This window comes from Felis catus, chromosome D3, assembly GCF_018350175.1.
Source record: "Felis catus isolate Fca126 chromosome D3, F.catus_Fca126_mat1.0, whole genome shotgun sequence".
NCBI lineage: Eukaryota > Metazoa > Chordata > Mammalia > Carnivora > Felidae > Felis > Felis catus.
Genome location: NC_058379.1, coordinates 10,910,937 through 10,929,649, shown reverse-complemented (window position 1 = coordinate 10,929,649; position 18,713 = coordinate 10,910,937). Strand labels below are relative to the sequence as shown.

General features: G+C 54.0%; 1 protein-coding gene across 4 annotated transcripts; it reads right to left on the bottom strand.

Annotated features, from left to right (window-relative positions):
* Window positions 1-4,122: 4,122 nt before the first annotated feature.
* Window positions 4,123-16,995, bottom strand: SDSL (serine dehydratase like). Of its 4 annotated transcripts, XM_019814577.2 has the most exons (10): window positions 16,852-16,954; window positions 14,326-14,542; window positions 13,164-13,346; window positions 12,893-12,932; window positions 12,318-12,356; window positions 12,065-12,204; window positions 9,874-9,962; window positions 8,936-9,163; window positions 5,627-5,751; window positions 4,123-4,458 (listed from the first exon to the last, which is right to left on the bottom strand). In XM_019814577.2, the coding sequence occupies exons 3-10, from the start codon at window positions 13,335-13,337 to the stop codon at window positions 4,265-4,267; spliced, it is 1,029 nt and encodes a 342-aa protein (XP_019670136.2). In that variant the 5' UTR covers window positions 13,338-13,346; window positions 14,326-14,542; window positions 16,852-16,954; the 3' UTR covers window positions 4,123-4,264. The 4 variants fall into 4 exon arrangements, with proteins under 4 accessions (XP_019670136.2, XP_019670135.2, XP_044897668.1 ...); XM_019814576.2 differs by lacking the exon at window positions 14,326-14,542 and having other exon boundaries at window positions 16,852-16,995; XM_045041733.1 differs by lacking the exons at window positions 14,326-14,542; window positions 16,852-16,954 and adding an exon at window positions 13,684-13,704.
* Between the last annotated feature and the right edge of the window lie 1,718 nt (window positions 16,996-18,713).

Here is an 18,713-nt window from a genome sequence, read left to right as displayed (position 1 = left end):
CTGCCCCTCTCCGGGCCTCGCCAACCTCCTGGTTCCCCCGGCAGCTAACAGTCCTGCCGGGCCTTCCAGGAAAGGTGGGCATGAGGCTCTAAGTCAGAGTGATGCTGGCCGCAGGCCCCGGGGGTGTATGGAAAATTAGGCAACCGTCTTCTTACAGGCTGGCGGCGTCTCTGGGTTCCACCAGCCCCAACACCACTCACACCGGCTCCTTGCAAAAGAGACTCCTACCCTCTGATTTAAAACACCCTCCCAGCCTCATCAAACACTGCCCCCCAACGTCATCAATATCACAGTGGGTTAGGCTTTGCTCTTCCCGTAAAGGCAGACGGGATGAACCCCCACGCCCAGGAGGGACAATGAAAAGCGCACCCAAAGACAGGTGGAGAACGAAAGGCAAACTGCCCAGATTGGCCTCATTTTTCCCGAGGTCCAACCGCAGGTCGGGCTCAAACCCAGGCAGCTCGAAGCAAGTGAGTGCAACTCGTGAGACGTGTGCTGACTGTGTAGGCCATCAGTCAGGGCCCTTTCTGTCCCAAGTGACAGACATTGCAGGCTAGAAAGGGGAATGCACTGGCTTGCATAAATGAACAGTCCATGGATGGCTCCCAGTTCCCTCCTAAAGTCCTGACCAGACACTCTGACTGGACAGCGTGGCTCCTGGGCCCAACAGGAACCAATCACTGTGGCCAGGGGACAAACAAGCCTCCAACTGGCTCAGGCTGGGGTCACGGGCTCCTCCGGACTCAGAGCAATCACTTTCCTGCAGGACTTATCAGAGACTTTCCATGAAGACGTGGGCAAAGACACGTGGTGTTTCCTAAATTGCTTTGAATCTGGCCGATCAGGAGATCTGTTGTACCGGGACGGTGGTTAGATGGGCTTGAGCAGCGGCTGCCTCCCTGAGACAGAGCACATGTTCTCAGTTTGCTCCAATCCCCACCATTCCCTAATGTGTAGCCCCCAGCCCGCCTCCCTGTAGACACTGAAGTTTGAAATCTGCTTGTGGTTGGATAAGTCCCAAATGCAAAGATGTGAAGCACACTATGAGAGAAATCAAATAGCCTTCCAACATTTTTTTAATGTTTATTTTTGAGAGAGAGAGAGAGACAGAGCGTGAGTGGGGCGGGAGCAGAGAGAGGGGGAAACACAGAATCCGAAGCAGGCTCCAGGCTCCGAGCTGTCGGCACAGAGCCCGACGCGGGGCTCGAACTCACGAACCGCGAGATCACGACCTGAGCCGAAGTCGGCCGCTCAACAACCCATTGAGCCACCCAGGTGGCCCTCAAATAGCCTTCAACTAACGGCAACACTCCCACATAAATACCTGAGTGTGTGCCCTCGCCCACATGCACACACACGTGGACCCAAACACGCAGGGGCACACGCAAGCGCACGCAGACGACCTGGGACACAAAGCCAGCCTGAGCCGTCACGTCCCCAGCACGGGGGTCAGGTCTTGCCCTGCAGGTGCTGGGGCATGTGCCCCGCCCTGCATGGGCTCCCGCTGGGGCTGGAGGAGGGGGATGTGTGTCTGCATGTATGACTCTGGTCCCCCCCTCCTCACATCCCGCCTCGTCTGGGTTCCAAGCCCCTGTGTCACCCCGGATTAAGGCTGGAACAAAGGACCGGATGGAGGGGAGGCATCGGGAAGCAGGGTGTCTGAGTCAGGCCGGCCAGGGGGCAGAGGAAGCCTCAGCTACTAGAATACACAGGGGGCCAAAGGGGCCCTGTGCCCCACGCGGGGGCCCCGGTGGCGGCGGGGAGGCTGCGTGTACCCAGGGCAGGTACGCGCACCTGGCGGCGGCCCCGTTTGCTGCGCTGTCTGCACAGCCCTGGACAAACAAAACACAGAGAAGCTCCCGCTGCCAGGACCCTCCTCCAGGCTCCCCGTCTCCCCCCCACAGCGGTCCGCGAGGACACAGACAGATGGTGAGAGTCCCCGTGCCCGGTGCCCGTCCTGCTACACCTCCTCCCTGCGCCTCCGCCCTGCCCTTGGCATTCCTGGGGTGTCAACCAGGAAGGGCTAAAGTGAGGTCACTGCCGGGTGTTATCTGAGCGGGGCCACGGGCCCCTCGGCGTCTTATCTCTGGCTCGCCAGGACCGGTAGGGGAGCAAACAGCAGCTGACAAGTCTCCCAGGGGTGCGGCCGCGGCCCGGGCCTGACTGGGAGATAGGGCACCTGGGACTGAGGTGCGCCCTGCCCCTCGCCTGGACCAGCATGGGGCGGGGGGAGAGCATCGCTGGCTGAAGCAATCAATCCCGTGGGGCTTCTGGGAGGAGGCTGCCCTGCCGATGCGCTTTGAAAGCACGTAGGATTTAGAAGCACGGAGAAGCGAGAGAGCAGGAGCAGTCACACACACGCGCCTCGGGGGTTCACGCAGCGGGGTTCTGGTCGGGCTGTGTGGCCTGGAGGAAGCGCTCAACTTCTCTGTGCCTCAGTTTCCTCGTTCGCAAAAGTGAAGGTAATGGTATCTACCACGTGGGTGATTGCGGGATTCAATGACTGCTAAGGCCCATTTGCACACAGTAAGTACTCAGGACACGAATAAACTCTGGCGCCCGCGCACCCTCGTTGCTGGGGAGCACGCTCAGGAGGTAGTAAGAACCAACGTTGATTGAAATAGGCCAGGCCCATAGCAAGAATCCGCAAACCACCCATTTTGCAGATTAGGACACTGAGGCTCTGAAGCCGGGCAGTGCTAACTCAATGAGGAGGAACAGGGCCGGGCTCGGTTCTGGCTGAATCCACAGCCGGGGCTCTCCGCGCCCCCTCTGTTCCGGGGAGCTCACACCGTAGGGTTCCCAGGAAACACCGCAGGGCCCAGTGGCTTCTGGAGGGGCAACTCTGGCAATCGAGGCCAACGCCAGGGTCAAAGAGAGAATGGGACGCCGGCAGAGGGAGGTCACGGCAGGTCTCAAATTCTCTTGCGGGAAGGAGGAGGTTCCTGGAAGGGGGAAGCGCTTGGGCAAAGGAAAAGAGGCGGGAAGTCAGCACAGTGGCGCAGCCTTTGAAGCCCAGAGAAGGGAGGGCACTTGCCCAAGCACACACAGCCCTCCTGAGGCAGCAGGGGGGACTCCGTGGGAGGGGAGCCAGGGGCTGTTGCCAGCTGGACCCCACACCCTCGGAGCCTTGTTTCCAGCAGGGTCGCGAGGGTGGGATAGGGCTTCCCGATGCCAAGACCTCATGGGCTCCGGCATCTCTGGGACCTCAGCACCCCTAGCTGGGGTGAAGGCCCCTGAGGGGCAGAGCCCAGGGAGGCTGGAGGGGCGGGTCCCGGCCTTCCCAGCCCAGAGCCAGGCTTCCCCATCAGAGACGCTTTGCTGCCCCCTGGTGGCTCCAAAAGATTCTAATTTCCCTTCCTAAGGGATGCTTCCCACAGGTCAGATCAGCACCCACCCTCCTTGTGACCCGCAGCTGTATCCGAACCAACCTGGAGGTCCTCCCTCCTTCCCCAATGTCCCGCCACCACCGACCTGCACACAAAGGTGTCATATTGAAAATCACAGGGTTTGAGCCTGGCTGGGCCGCACTCCAGCTATGACCTTGAGTGGGTTCAGTCACCTTCCTGTGCCTCAGTTTCCCCATCTTTAGAACGGGGTGATAATAATGGTTTCTGCTTCATAAGGACCTTTGTGAACATTAAAGAAGCAAATGCATAGAGAGCACTTGGTAAAGGGACGTCTGGGTGGCTCAGTCAGTTGAGCGTCCGCCTTCAGCTCAGGTCATGGTCTCAGAATCCGTGGGTTCGAGCCCCGCGTCGGGCTCTGTGCTGACAGCTCAGGGCCTGGAGCCTGCTTCGGATTCTGGGTCTCCCTCTCTCTCTCTGCCTCTCACTCATTCACACTCTGTCTCTGTCCCTCAAAAATGAATAAAGCACTTGGTAAAGACTGGTGATATTGTCCTTGCCTACCCAGGCCTGAGGTCCCCCTCCTCCCGAGCGGGTCCCCCAGGGAGGAAAGCCCTGAGGGGGTTCCGCATGATGGGATTCCCTTAGAGACCCAAGTTTTGCGTCCTTGCTATTATCGCCCACGTCACGTGATGTAGAAAGAGGCGCCTCACCGCAGAGCCAGCCTCGAGAGAGACTCTCCTCGAGGAGAGACTAGACTAGCTGGAATTACAAATTCAACTCAGAAAGGTTTTATTGGCCAGGGCTGCGGGGAGTCACAGGGAGCAGGAGGGCTTCCTGTAGGAGGCGGCTGCACCATCCATGAGCCCAGAGGCCCCTCGGCCACCTGCGGGTGTGTCCATCCGGAGGAGGGGCCCTCAGCTCTGACCCAGCTGGGCTTTCAGGGCCTGCAGCCCTTGACTGTTGATGTTGTTGCCTCCACACACAATGACCACGACTGAGGCCAGGGAGGGGCTCAGGCGGCCCTCAGCCTGGAGCCTCCCCAGGAGGCCTGAGTAGATGACAGCCAGAGCTGCCCCGCAGGCAGGCTCCACCAACATGCGCTCGTCGTCTGCCCGGAGGAGGGGACGGGGGTGGATGAGAAGAGAGAAAGGGAGGAGGAACCAGTCAGTGCTCAGGAGGCTCTGGGCACTGCAAATCCATGAAGCCAGCCAGCCGGCCATCTCGCAATCCATCATTTGGCTGACCCCCTCTCCATCCATCAATCTGACCGTCTATCCATCCATCCATCCATCCACCTTTCATCTATCTATCCATCCATCCATCCCTCTATCCATCATGGGACTGTCTGTCCATCCATCAGCGTATCCATCAGTCAACGGATCCATCTATCTATCCATCCATTCATCCATCATCCCCTCTCCATCACGGGACTGTCTGTCTGTCCATCCATTAGTGTATCTATCAATCAATGTATCCATCCATCCATCCGTCCGTCCATCTATCCATCCATGCATTCATCCATCCATCCCCCTATCCATCACGGGACTGTCTGTCCATCCATTAGCGTATCTATCAATCAATGTACCCATCCATCCATCCGTCCGTCCATCTATCCATCCATGCATTCATCCATCCATCCCCTATCCATCATTGGACTGTCTGTCCATCCGTCAATGTGTCCATTAATCAACGTGTCCATCCATCCATCTATCCACCCACCCACCCATCCATCCATTATCTACCTTTCCACTCACTCATACATTCACCCATTCATTCAACAAATATTTATTGAGGGCCCACTCCCTGCCAGGCCCTATACTAGGAAGGCTCTGGGGACACAACAGTACACAGGACACAGCAGGCCCCACCCTCACGGGGGCTACATCTAGTGCTGTGGATGAATAAGGACCAGGCAGGTATGAACAGACAAACTGATGCCTGGGACGTCTCTAACCCCAGCAGGATGTGGGTGGGAGACCGGAGGAGGCTGCCCGGAGCAGGTGCCATGACAACTGAGTAGCCCTGAGTCACACGAAATCGACAGGGGCCAGGGATGGGCGGCCGGAAGGAAGAAGGTACACATGGAAGCCTGGAGGCTAGAGACGGCCCGGCACACGCCTCTTCCGTGCACTCAACGTGCAGTTATTTGGTAAGCACCGCACGCCCAGCCCCGTGGCAGGCACTGAGGATACAGACAAGAGAGAACACGCTACCTCTAGGGGCCCAGGGACCTCATGAGTCTCCGAGCCTGGGGAGGGAGGGCAAGGCTCACTCACCCAGGAACTTCTGCACAGCATTCACGGCCTGGGCATCGTCCACTACCTCAGAGAAGATCTCCAGCTCCTTCGTGCACTCCAGGGCCCTCCTGGCCACAGTCTTGACACCCAGGCTCTTGGCCACACTGCAGGAGGGGGCAGGCAGGACAGGGAGCGCAGGGGTGTGGGGAAGAGCTGGTGAATCCTCGGACCTCCGCCTTCGCAGACCCAGCCCTCCAAGCCCCAGGGCCCCCTCCCATCCAGCCATGAGCCGAGGCTCAGCCCTGTAAGAGGCTAGCACAGCACTGGCCCAGAGGACGTGCTCAATGATTAGGTGTCCCACGAATGGCGGACAAATGCACCTCACTCCCTCCCACTCGATAACCATGAGTGTGCCCTTCCTTTGCACAGACCCCAGAAACCCAAGCACAGAAATGGTTTTTTTTTTTTTGCATCTTATTCATTAATAACTATTTATCACATCTGCACGATAACTAATACTTGCTGAGTATCTGCAGGGTGATGGATGCATTTTCTCTTTCAATTCTCATGATCACCCCTTGAGTTAGAAATTTATGAAATCTTGGGGCGCCTGGGTGGCTCAGTCGGTTGAGCATCTGACTTCGGCTCAGGTCATGATCTCACTGTTTGTGAGTTCGAGCCCTGCCATCGGGCTCTGTGCTGCCAGCTCGGAGCCTGGAGCCTGTTTCGGATTCTGTGTCTCCCTCTCTCTCTGCCCTTCCCCTCTTGCACTCAGTCTCTCGCTCGCAAAAATAAATAAACATTAAAAAATTTTTTTAATTTTTTTTTCAACGTTTTTATTTATTTTTGGGACAGAGAGAGACAGAGCATGAACGGGGGAGGGGCAGAGAGAGAGGGAGACACAGAATCGGAAACAGGCTCCAGGCTCTGAGCCATCAGCCCAGAGCCCGACGCGGGGCTCGAACTCACGGACCGCGAGATCGTGACCTGGCTGAAGTCGGACGCTTAACTGACTGCGCCACCCAGGCGCCCCAAAAATTTTTTTTAAAGAAAGAAATTTATGAACTCCCTTTTACAGAGAGGAAATTGAGGCTCGGGGGGAATAAATAAGTGATTCCAGAACACGCAGTGAGTCAGTAGCAGAACGTGGATTCAAATCCAGGCAGTCTGGCTCCAAGGTCCTTGCTTCTTATCTCTGTGCTTGGGATCACCTACCTGCTGGCACTTTCCGGAGCTGGGCAGTTTGCCTCAGGCCCAGGAGAGACTTTGCCGAGTCCATCACAGCTGGGTCTGCGTCCCGAGGGGCCCAGAGCATAGATTCGGAAGCCAGGCTGCCTGGTTTGAAACCTTGGCTCTGAGCTAGCAGTGTGACCTTGGGAAAGTCACTTCACCTCTCTGAGCCTCAGTATCCTCAATCCGAAAAATGCAGATAATCATGAGATTGTCCTGGGGACAGACTTCGAACATTTCAAGGGCCTAGAAGAGAGCCTGGCATTTCACTAAATGTGAGTTCTACAGAAGGCTTAGTGGTGGTTATTATCATCTCCATTGCCAAGAATAAGGCCAACAGCAACAACAGAGAAATGGTCTCATAACTACAAAGACCCACTAGTGGTTGCCAGAGGGGAGGGGGCTGGGTGGATGGGCAAAATAGGCAAAGAAGAGGAAGAGGTACAAACTTCCAGTTATGAAATTAACAAGCCAAGGGGATGAAAAGGACAGCATGGGGAACCGAGTCAACGCTATGGTAATAGCTTTGTGTGGTGACAGATGGTGACAACACTCATGGCGGCCAGCGCAGCGTGATGTATAGGCTTCCCGGGTCGCTATGAGGTACACCAGAAATGAATAGAGTATTATAGGTCAACTATATACTGGGTGGCAACTGCCTGGCTGAGCCACGGAGGATTTCATCAATGCAAGAAGGGCTGGTATTTCAGGTGGAAAGGACAAGAAAGGCTCAGAGATTAGAGGCACAAATAATTTTCAGGAAAAAAGCAGTACAGAGACGCTGGAGGGTGGGTGGGGCCAGAAAGGAGGAGAGACGGTAACCAGAAAGACAAGAAGGAGACTCATATATCCGGACAGAATTCTCTTTTTTTTTTTTTAATTTAATTTAATTTAATTTTTTAATTTTTTTAATGTTTATTTATTCTTGAGAGAGAGATTACAAGCCAGGGAGGGACAGAGGGAAAGGGAGACACAGAATCTGAAGCGGGCTCCAGGCTCCGAGCTGTCAGTCAACACAGAGCCCAATGCAGGACTCGAACTCATGAACCGCGAGATCATGACCTGAGCTGAAGTCGGACATTTAACTGACTGACCCACCCAGGCATTCCTAATTTATTTTTTTAAATATTTTTTATGTTTATTTATTTTTGAGAGAAAGAGAGAGAGAGAAGCAGGCTCCATGCTGTGCCAACAGCTCAGATCCTGAAGTGAGGCTCGAACTCACGGACCATGAGATCATGACCTGAGCCAAAGTCAGATGTTTAACTGACCGAGCCACGTAGGTGCCCCCAGATAGAGTTCTTGAGGTAAGGACTGAGTTGTTTCTCTAACTGGCCACCCAGAACATTGTACACAATAGGTGCTTAATAAAGATGACTTAGGGGGCGCCTGGGTGGCTCAGTCAGTTAAGTGTCTGACTCTTGATCCCAGCTCAGGTCATGATCTCACAGTTCATGAATTCAAGCCCTGCATCAGGCTCTATGCTGAGGTGTAGAGCCTGTTTGGGATTCTCTCTCTCTCCTTCTCTCTGACCTTCCCCAGCTTGTGCTCACTCTCGCTCTCTCGCTCTCTCTCTTCCTCTCAAAATAAATAAATTTTATATATAAATAAATTATATATATACATATATATGTACAAATACATATACATATACAAATTCACTCATTCATTTCACAAACATTTGTTGAGCACCTACTGTATATGCCAGGCACATTTTACTTGTGTGTAACTATGCATGCACAAGGGAAAAACAAAGACTGGGAAAATGTAGCCCATTGTTCATCTTTGGATGGTGGGATTGAAGGTGCCGTTTTGTTTTCTGTTGCTTATTGCTTGCCTACATTTTCTAACTTACCTGCAACACACTTAAACTTCCTTTTTAACGGTACATACCAATGAAACTTGTTTTATTAATTCATGGAACTTAAACAAATCATATCCTTCATCTCCTTGTTTGGCATCACCTTCTAAGTGAGATCCACATTTCCATGGTCGGGGTCCCCAGGTGAAGTAGAACCTCTTGTGTACACCCTGCCTCCACTGGTTGGGACTGAGAAGCCCAGTGACACTAACACCCCCATCCTCCAGCCCCCACAAACACCCCCAGCCCACACCTACCTGGTGATGTCTGGCAGTGTGACTAGCTTGCCTGCCTTGATGGCTGCATTGAAACAGTGTGCCCCTTGGGTCTCTGCTGTGATGATGGGCACATGCTGCCAGCCCACCTCTATGAGGCCAGCTGCCACCCCAGCTAGGAGCCCTCCACCACCTACTGCCAGCACCAGGGCCCCTGGTGGGGTCCCCAGTGCTGCCTTCAGCTCTCGCACCAGGCTGGCATGGCCTTCCCTGGGGGAAGGAGGAAGCAGGTTGAGCAAAGTCTCCCCACATATACACAAACTCTCCTCCATTCCCAAAGGCTCACATATACACAAACTCTCCTCATCACCACCCCAATCCCCACCTGCATCAAGGGGAGAGGAGACCCAGGAACACTTAGTTCACTCAGCTTTCATTCATTCAATTTATTCATTCACTCATTCTTTCCGGGCACGTTCTCAGACACTATCCCGTTTAATCCCCTCCACAACCTTGGAAATGGGTAGTTAGTGTGTGCTTAAGAAGAGACCAGCATGTCACTTGGAACCAGCTGACTCAAGTTCTGGGCCTGGGACCCAATGTCTTGGCCACGTACTAGCTGTGTGATCTCAGGCAAGTTCCTTGACCCCTCTGTGCCTGTGAAATGGGCAAAAAACACTCACCTCTAGGGCTTTGGGGAGGATCAAATGATAAATGCATCCCAAAGTGCATGCCATAAACAGGATTTGTTATTAACATTTCCATTTTATACATGTGGAAACTGAGGCATGGGGTGGTGAGATACTTTGCCGAGTCCCACAACTCGCAAGTGACAGAAACAGGGCCTGAACCCCAGTGTGCCTGGCTTCCAAGCATCTTCTCCTTTCTAGGCCTCAGTTTTCCCTTCTGTACATTGGGAGGACACCAACGCAATGAGGGTCTGGGCTCTAAGCTCTATGAGGGAGGGACAGCAACCTTACCAGATCAGGGGGTGGTCAAATGGAGGGACGTTCACCCAGCCATCCCTCTTGGCCAACTCTTGTGCCTTCAGGCTGGCCTCGTCCCAGACCTAAAGACAAATCGAGGGTCTCAGAAGGCCCAGGCATCAGACCACTCGGAGGCTGGAGCAGAGCCTGAGGTCTCCTGGATGGCCCCAGTCCCGTGCCAGGGGACGCAGAGAAAGCAAAGAAATGGTCTCTGTCCACAAGGAATTTCTAATCTAACCGAAGAGACGGGCCTCATTCTCTTGAGTTATTGAAACAAAAATGAGATTCAAAACCATGTGGCCCTTGACTCACCTGGAGCAGCTGCCTCCTCACAGGCTTCCTTCCTCCTGTCCATTGCCCGAAACAGCCAGAGTAAGGGTCCCATCGTGTCCCTCCCCTGCTCAAAATCCTGTCATGGCTCCCCATTGCCCTCAGATGAAAACCTCAAGCCACCCTGCTGCTGAGGCGGCCATCCCCACCCCCACTCTCGGGCCTCACCTGTCATCCCCCTCCCCAGGGAATGGAATGCACCATGCTCATCCCCATCCATGCCTTTCCCTCACTCCTTCTTCTGCCCACGACCCCCTTTCTCCAATGGGAGGACTTGTATTTCCCTCTCAAGACCCAACCCAGGGGACCCTTCTTGGGGAGACTTTCCTGGGTCATCTCCCCAAATCTGAGGCACAGCCTGGTGGTAGTTTGGACCGCTGCCCAGTTCCTTCCCTCCATTACATTCACACACCATGCCTTTTGCCACGTGACCACTGCTCTTCCCACTAGAGAGGGCAGAGGACATTCTCCACCACCAATTGATGTAGGTCCCAGTGTGGAACTTGCTTTGGCCAATGCCATGTGACAGAAGCGACAGCACAACAGTTGTGAGCCACGGCCTTGAGAGGCACTCTGCTCTCACTCTTCCTGACATTCACCTTGAGAAGAACAAGTCCCAGGTAGCCACTGGTCAAGACGGATGAGGGGCACGCGTGCAGACCTTAATCCCGTCTGCAGCCTGAAGCAGAGCCACCCTGGCCCATGCACAGGCCCATGAGCAAGACAGATCATGTTTCTCATAAGCCCCTGATATGTGGGGGCTGTTTGTTACGCAGCATTATCTAGCAGCAATCACTGATTAAAACAATATATCTTCTCTGTTCTTCCTCAGGGTCCTGTGCTTCCCATCAGAACACTTACCACATTCTCTTGTCACCGTCTGCTTATCTGTGTGTCTCCCCAACATCGGGGAGTTTTGCAAGAGTAGAGACCATGGCTTACTATCTCTATATCGCTGGCTCTAACATACTACAGACACATAGTAGAAGTTCAATGAATATTGGATGGATGGATGGGAGGGAGGGAGGGAGGGAGGGAGGGAGGGAGGGAGGGAGGAAGGAAGGAAGGAAGGAAGGAAGGAAGGAAGGAGTAGGAAGAAGGGAGAAAGGAAGGGACAAAGGGAGGGAAGGTGATGAGGGATGGATGGATAAATGGATGGATGGATGGATGGGAGGGAGGGAGGGACAGAGGGTAATGGATGGGAGGATGGTTGAACGGATGAATAAATAGAAGAAAGAAGGAAGAAAGGAAGGAAGGAAACTGGACACTGAATATTTGGACACCAGGTCTCAGGTACCATGGTATGGTTTTTAGTTTTAATTTTGATGCTTTAAAAAATTCTCTTTTCCAAGGATGCTTTTTTCCCTTCTTTCCAGGAAGGTAGAAGGATTACATAGTTGCATCTCTATTTCTTCAGTAACGAGATGAGCCAGCGATATCCTTGACGGTGGGCCCCTTTCTCACTGGGGTGGTCTCAGAATGAGAAATGATGCCACCATCATCTTTCTCTATGCTTTTTGTCTCATCAAATGCCAACAATTTTCAGACGAATAAGGCCAAGTGTTAGTGAGGATGTGAGGACACGGGCACACTCCTGGCCCATTAGCTTCCTGTTTCTCCTGGGCCCACGCAGGGTAAGCAGAGGTAGGTAGAGGCGGGAAGCACTAGCCCTCAATATACATCATGCCTCGCTCCTGCCCCTCGTCTCAGCCATCCTAAGAGAAGGCTGGGCTCCAGGCATAGTTCATTTTAAAAATGTGTGTGGATGGGGGGGTGGGTACCATCTCTTAGGGGTGAGTGGAGGGTAAAGGGGAACAGCCCACTCCATCCGGCTTCTCCTTCTTGGGGTCCTTACCTTTCCAGCCAGCTGGACTTCAGCCCCCTCCCCCTGTAGCCTCCTCACCACGTGCGGGGAGGTGCCCTCAGGGAGCACAATGGTGGCAGGGATGCCCAGCTTCCGAGCGGCATAAGCAGCAGCAAAGCCTGCGTTGCCCCCTGTGGAAGAATTGGAAGGGTGGTCAGCATGGTTTTAGCCCGTTAACACACTCTCCCCCCTCCCCCCTACTTCCCTTTGTGAGCCACTCCTTCCCCACGCTCATATGCCCCACCTTCTGTCCTCTTTCTGGTCCCAGAGGTGGATATGTGACCTAGAATGAGTCAATCAGAGAATTCAGTCCCCTAACCTGTGACTGTTTCAGGGATGAGAACATGACCCAAGACGGGTGCAAAAGACCAATTCATGGATTGAGGAGAACCAGCCAGAAGGGGTGCTCCCTTTTCACTAGGGCTGATAGGATGACAGGAGGCAAGCCTGGGACTCCTGATGGCCATCTTGCTGCTCTGGGGTCTGCGTGAGATTAAAGCTAGTACAGAGGAAAGACAAGCCAAGAGAAGGAGAAATAGAAAGGGGAGCTCCTGGATCCAGCTGTACCTGAAAGCCACTTATCCCAAGAATTTTCCATTCTTGGAACCTGTAGCTTAAGCCTGTATAAATTGGGTTTTGGTCACTTCTGCCATAAGTCCTGAATGACGGGAAGAGGGCGGGCAGAGGACAGTGGCCACCTGACCATGACCTTGATGAGGCGGGACCTTCGGGAGGAGGCTGATCCCCGGACATCTACTGCTGCTGCTCCAGCTCTTCCTCCCCCACACCCAGAGCTGAGGACCCAGCCCTGAGGGTCACCTGAGGAGCACACCAAGTGTCTGCATCCCCTCTTGACCGCCTGGGAAGAGAAGGAATGAGCTTAGGGGCTGACCCAAGCAGATGTCACAGAGCCTGTGCGGGATGGACTCAGACCGTCCCCAGCCCTCTCCTCACCCCTCGTCCTGCCCCTCCCATCTGTACAAGTCTGCTTCTCCCCTCCTGCCCTTGCCCCCCATCCAGCCGGCATCCATCCCCCGCCTCCTCCTCCTTCCCCTCCGCCTTCACTTCTCCTCTCCTGCCAACACCTCACCTCCTGGCAGAAATGCCCAATGCCCCGGATCTTGAAGGAGCCGGCTGGCTGCACGTTCTCACACTTGAGGAAGACGGTCGTGCCTGCCACCTGGGATAGTGCCCGGCTCTCCAGCAGAGGAGTGACCACATGGAAATGCCCACCCTGAGCACAGTCTGCCAGGGGGCTCTCCATTCCAGCAGCCTGCAGAAGAACGTGACAGTCATAGCCCAGGCTGCTCCAGCAGGAGACCCCTTAACCAGGACAGAGGAGGGAAAGAGGGAGAAGAGCCTCGGTTAGGCCCCTCAGCCCTGTCTGGCTGCCGAGCTGTGACACTCCAGGCAACTAGCCGCTCAGTGTCCCCGTCTGGACCACCAGGTTTCACTCTGTAACGGGCGTTGCCCACAGTGCTGGGGATGTAGAACGTGGCCAGTACCTGGGGATGAATGAACGAGAGTAGAATTCATTCATTCATTCACTCATCATTCATTCATTCAAGCAGGCTGCAAAAAAAAAAAAAACCCTTTTCTTGAGCACCTACTATGTGCCAGGCAGTTCCAGGTTTGGCGACCCAGGAGTGCCCAAGTCAGAAGCAGCCCCTGCTTGGCCAGAGCTCACATTCTAGCTGCGGAGACAGGATCGCAAAATGTCAAACAGGGGTGACAGGGGCAGGAGGCGGTATTTTAAATTTTTTAAAATCTATTTATTTTTGAGAGAGAGAGAGAGAGAGACAGAATGTGAGCAGGGGAGGGGCAGAGAGAGGAGGAGAAACCGAGAATCCCAAGCAGGCTCCCCACTGCCAGCGGTGGCCGGACGTGGGGCTTGAATCCATGAACTGTGAGATCATGGCCGGAGCAGAAATCAAGAGTCGGAGGCTTATCCGACTGAGCCACCCAGGCGCCCCTATTTATCATTATTATTTTTATTACATTTCCCTCCTGTATTATTTCATCTGCAAATACTTCAGCACACATCTCTGAAAGTGAAGAACTCTTTTCCAACAAGGTAGCCACATGGTTTCATAACCGTATACGTTTGGGCAAACTCACTGAATTCTAACTCAAAGTGGGCTCATTTTATTTTATGGAAATTACACCTCAAGGATGCTAAGGGTTTTTTAATCGTCAAATACCATTATCACTTCTAAAAATATTATCAATCATCTCTTATTATCATCAAATACCTGGTGATTGTTCACCTTTCCATCCCTCTCATTAAGCTGGATAAATGGCTGGTTTTGCCGTCAGTGATTTGGGGTTTCTAACAGTTTGAACCAGGATGCAGATCGGATCTGCGCGTGTGCGTTGGTTGAGAGGTCTTTGAATTCTCTTTCGATCTGCAGGTTCTCCAACGGGGATGTTGGAGATGAGGGACAACAGGGAGCTCAGGGAAAAGCATTCCTGCAGAGGGAACAGAGGTGGAAACCCCTTGAGAGAGAAATGAACTTGGGGAGATTCCAGTGCAGGGATAAGGGGGTTGGGCGCAGGAGGCGAGCAAGGAGGGCTGGGCAGGGACTTCTGGAAGGGCCTACCAGACCACGGGGAGGAACTGGAATGTTCTTCTAATTCTGCTTGCAGCGGGAAGCCATCGGGAGGTTTTGAGCAAAGGCCCCGTTAGTGCAAAAGCGACCCCTCTTTTTCACTGGGGGCAGAAAAGCATTGGGCCAACCCCTGCAGTTCCGCTATTGGCCAGTAGGAGGAGCGCTGCAGCTTTGCCCACCCTCCACCGCCCCGGGGGTTCTTGTCCACCCTTACTTAGTCACATTGCGCCCCTGCCCCACCAGAGATCCAGGGCTCCTGCCCCTGGAGTTGACCTGGGGCCTTTGTTGGGATGGCCCTGGGATTCCCTGGTTAGAGCAGAGTCTGAGGCACCTCCACCCAGTTCCATCAGGGGCACTTCTCAAATTGGGCATGGCATTGACGAAGACGGCCCCGTGGGTCACCCAAGCTCAGCATCCCTCAGCCTGGGCCTCACCTTGGCCCTGGGCTCTGGGCTGAATCAGAGACCAAAGTTAGAAACCAGCTCTGTCTTCCTAGCTGTGTGACTCCAACAAGTGTCTCAACTTCTCTGTGCCGTATTCTCTTTTGTAAAATGAGACTAATAACAGTCCCCAGACTCGCAGGGCATGGTGTGCATTCACAATAATAATAGCCCCCCTTCATTGAGCCCCCAGTATATGCCAGACATCAGAGGAGTCCTCTAGAGGCATTACCTCACTGGGGCCTTCTCACAAGGCGGGCGTGCTTACCCTCACTCTAGCATGTCTGTAGGGCACCCACAAGGTGCAGGCCCTGACCTAGGAACTGGGGAGACCACGGTGAGCAGGACAGACATCTACTCTTGGAGCTGATGGGGGAGATCGGCGATCAACAAATAACTGTATAGACAAACAAAATAATCAGAAATGGTGAAAGTCGCTAGGAGGAAGACACACACCTAGGGAGTCTGAAAGAGAAGAAAACAGGGACCTACTTTGATAGAAGGGTCAGGAAAGGGTTTCTGCAGGAAGTGGCCATTAACACTGGGACCTGAGAAATGAGAATGAACCCACCACACAGAAACTGGGAGAAGAGCTTGCGATTCACAGAGTCACTGTGAGGATGAAGTGAAGCCATGTGGTGAAGGCATCAACTCCATGCCTGACATCTGATAATAGCTAATAGCGAGTTGTGCGGGACCCGCTGCCAGCCAGGCACCGTGCCGGGAACCTTATATGCCATCTTATATAATCATCGCAACAACCCCGAGGTAGTTCACCCACTAGCTCCGTTGTACAGACAACGAGACTGAGGCCCAGAGAGGTTAGGTTATCTACCCAAAGTCACACAGCTGGAAATGGCAAGGCCAGGCTTCAGACTCAGGCAGCGCACTTGGGCATCTGTGTTCTTAACACCGTGCCATGCTTTCTCTATTAGATGGCGACCATGGGGACGGTTAGGGTTGTGAGCATTTCATACTAATCGCCAGTTGTCCTTAGGCGCCAAATGCTCCTGGCTCAGTTCCCGGGCCCGCCTAGTGCTGTCAGTTACACTATCGGCCCACCGAAGGACGGCAGGCATCAGTCAAATGGACAAGCCTCAAACCGTCAACAGCCTTATCAGGCCCAGATGCCCATAAGGACGCAGGCCTCCCAGACTGAGGTCTGGGGCCAAGGTGAGACCTTGGCCTAGGGGCGCATGGCTCTGACCAAATGTGGCAACCACTGGGGCTGAGGTGGGAGCCCCGGGCCCTCTCGGCTGTGGGGCAATGCAGTGGGAAGCCCGGGGCTTGGGTTCAGGTCCCAGCAAGCACGACTTTGGCCACGTCCCTCTTCCTCCCTGGGCCTCACCTGCCGCATCTATGAATTAGGGTAAGAGTCGTCTGCTGTTTCTGCCTCCTTTGTCCCTCAGGCTTTCCCAGAGGCCACCTGGGTGGCATAGCCAAATCCCTGGGACCAGCGCCGGGAAGCTTTGCCTAGCAGGAAGCCCCTCTGGCAAGAAGGGCCTGCTCCCCGGCCATCAGAGTCCCCGGCACCCCGCCTTCTTTTCCAAGGCAGTCCAGACCACAGAGCACCCCGAGTTAAATGAGCGTTCCTGGGAAGGTTCCGCACCCGTACCCTCTCACTTTGTGTCCACTCATCATGGACTTTGCTCCAGAACCTTCCAGACTATCCTACGTGCACATGCACACACAGCCCCAGGGGCAGCATTCGGGCCCCAGGCCCCATTACCTTCCAGCCGAACAGTCCTCAGACCCAGCCTGGCTCCAGTCTGTGGCCCAGCGGCCGGCCCAGCCGGAGCACCAGCTCTGCCCAGTTTCCTGCAACTTCCTGTAGCCTTGGCCCCTCCTCCCCCGTTAAAGGGACACCTCCCCGCCGGAGGAAGAAAGGGGACAAGATTCAACCTTCACTGCCCCGCTGTGCGCTGTCCAGGGTCCCATTGGACAGATGAAGAAATTGAGGCTCAGAAAGGGAGACTCTCTTGGCCAAGGCCACCCAGCTAGACTCTCCTTGGCCAAGGACCAGCTCTCCTGTGACACCGACATCTCCGAATCCTCTTACCCAGGGTCCAGTGTCTGCTCTGTGTGCCAAGCCAACATCCCTGGACCACTGTCAGGTCGGCTTAGGTCAAAGGACAAAGAGACAATTGTTATCTGTCACACGAGAAGGCATAATTTTTTTCTGAAGCCCCTCCTCACCTCTAATATTTCACACCCAACACAGGCACCCAAATAATTACTATGGTTCAAATGAATGACTCTGACCATTGATTCAGTCAACAAATATGTACCGAATGCCTACTATGTGTCGAGCGCTGGGACTTTAGCCCCAAAGGCACACCCAACACAGGCACCCAAATAATTACTATGGTTCAAATGAATGACTCTGATCATTGATTCAGTCAACAAATATGTACCGAATGCCTACTATGTGTCGAGCGCTGGGACTTTAGCCCCAAAGGACACAGCAAGTCCCCTGCCCTCATGAAGCCCCAAGGGGCCACCAGAGAGCAGTTACCATCGGTGTCTATCAGATGCTATCAGGCAGAGGTGGGGGAGGGCTGTGGACGCCCAGAGCAGGTACCTCACCTGGCCCCGAGGAGCTGGGAAATTTCTTGGAGGATGGCAGGTTTGGGGCTGGAGATGTGGGCAGGAACCACAGTCTGCAGGATGCCTATGCCACTCCAGAATCTGGAACTTACCCAGGGGTACTGGGGACCCATAGAAGACTATAGGCAGAGGAATAACACGAGCAAATTTACATCTTGTCACCATCTCGCTGGGTGAAACCGAGCTAGTCATATCCATCTCTGAGCCTCAGTTTCCCTATATACAAAATGGGAGGTGAGCTCCAGGAAGGACCTGGCAGCCGAGATGTTCTTTGCCCTCCTAGGACTACGTGTGACCTCCCCAGGCTTGATGATTAACTCCTGGCTGCTCGCGGTCAAGTTGAGCTGCTTGGCCATGACCCTTGATGAGGGTTCTGGCAGCTTCCTGGCCATCCTCCCACGAAACATGTACCCGTCCTCGTCATATGTCCTGTCCTGGACGGGGCACTGGGAACGCAGAGGTGGCAAAACCCAGTTCGTGCCCCGAGGTGGCCTCTGGCCTGGAGGGGAGGGGAAGACATCCAATTCAGAGAGCAGAAGGTCCGCATAGGGCAGCTGGGGGTGGGGGAGAATCAGGGAGGGCTTCCTGGAGGAGTGGGGCCTTAGCAAACAGCTTAGACTTGAACAAGAAGCATGATAGCCCTCGAACCACACGGATGTGAACGGCGCAGGTCCACTTATATGTGGGTTTTTTAATACTATACACGTATTTTCTCTTCTTTACGATGTTCTTAAGGTTTTGTTTTGTGTTTTGTTTGTTTGAATAGTGAGTGGGAGCCATGGCAGCGGCTTCTGGAACGCAGACCACGGAACCAGCCTCTGGCACAAACACCAGCTCTGCCACTTCCTCGCTGTGCAAACTCGGGTCAGTCCCTCAGCCTCTCTGTGCTTTGTTCCTTCAACTGTAAGAGGGGGCTAGAACACAACCTCTCTGGTGGAGTTTCAGGGAGGATCACGCGAGTTAAGACATGTAAAACATTTAGAA

Excerpts from the sequence above, each read along its gene's own strand:
- SDSL (XM_019814576.2), bottom strand. The coding sequence starts at position 13,337 with ATGGAGAGCCCCCTGGCAGACTGTGCTCAGGGTGGGCATTTCCATGTG. Across the intron at positions 12,357-12,892 it reads ACACTTGGTGTGCTCCTCAG|GTCACATATCCACCTCTGGG; the intron begins GTGACCCTCAGG and ends GACTCATTCTAG. Across the intron at positions 9,963-12,064 it reads AAGTCCAGCTGGCTGGAAAG|GTCTGGGACGAGGCCAGCCT; the intron begins GTAAGGACCCCA and ends ATTTGTCTTTAG.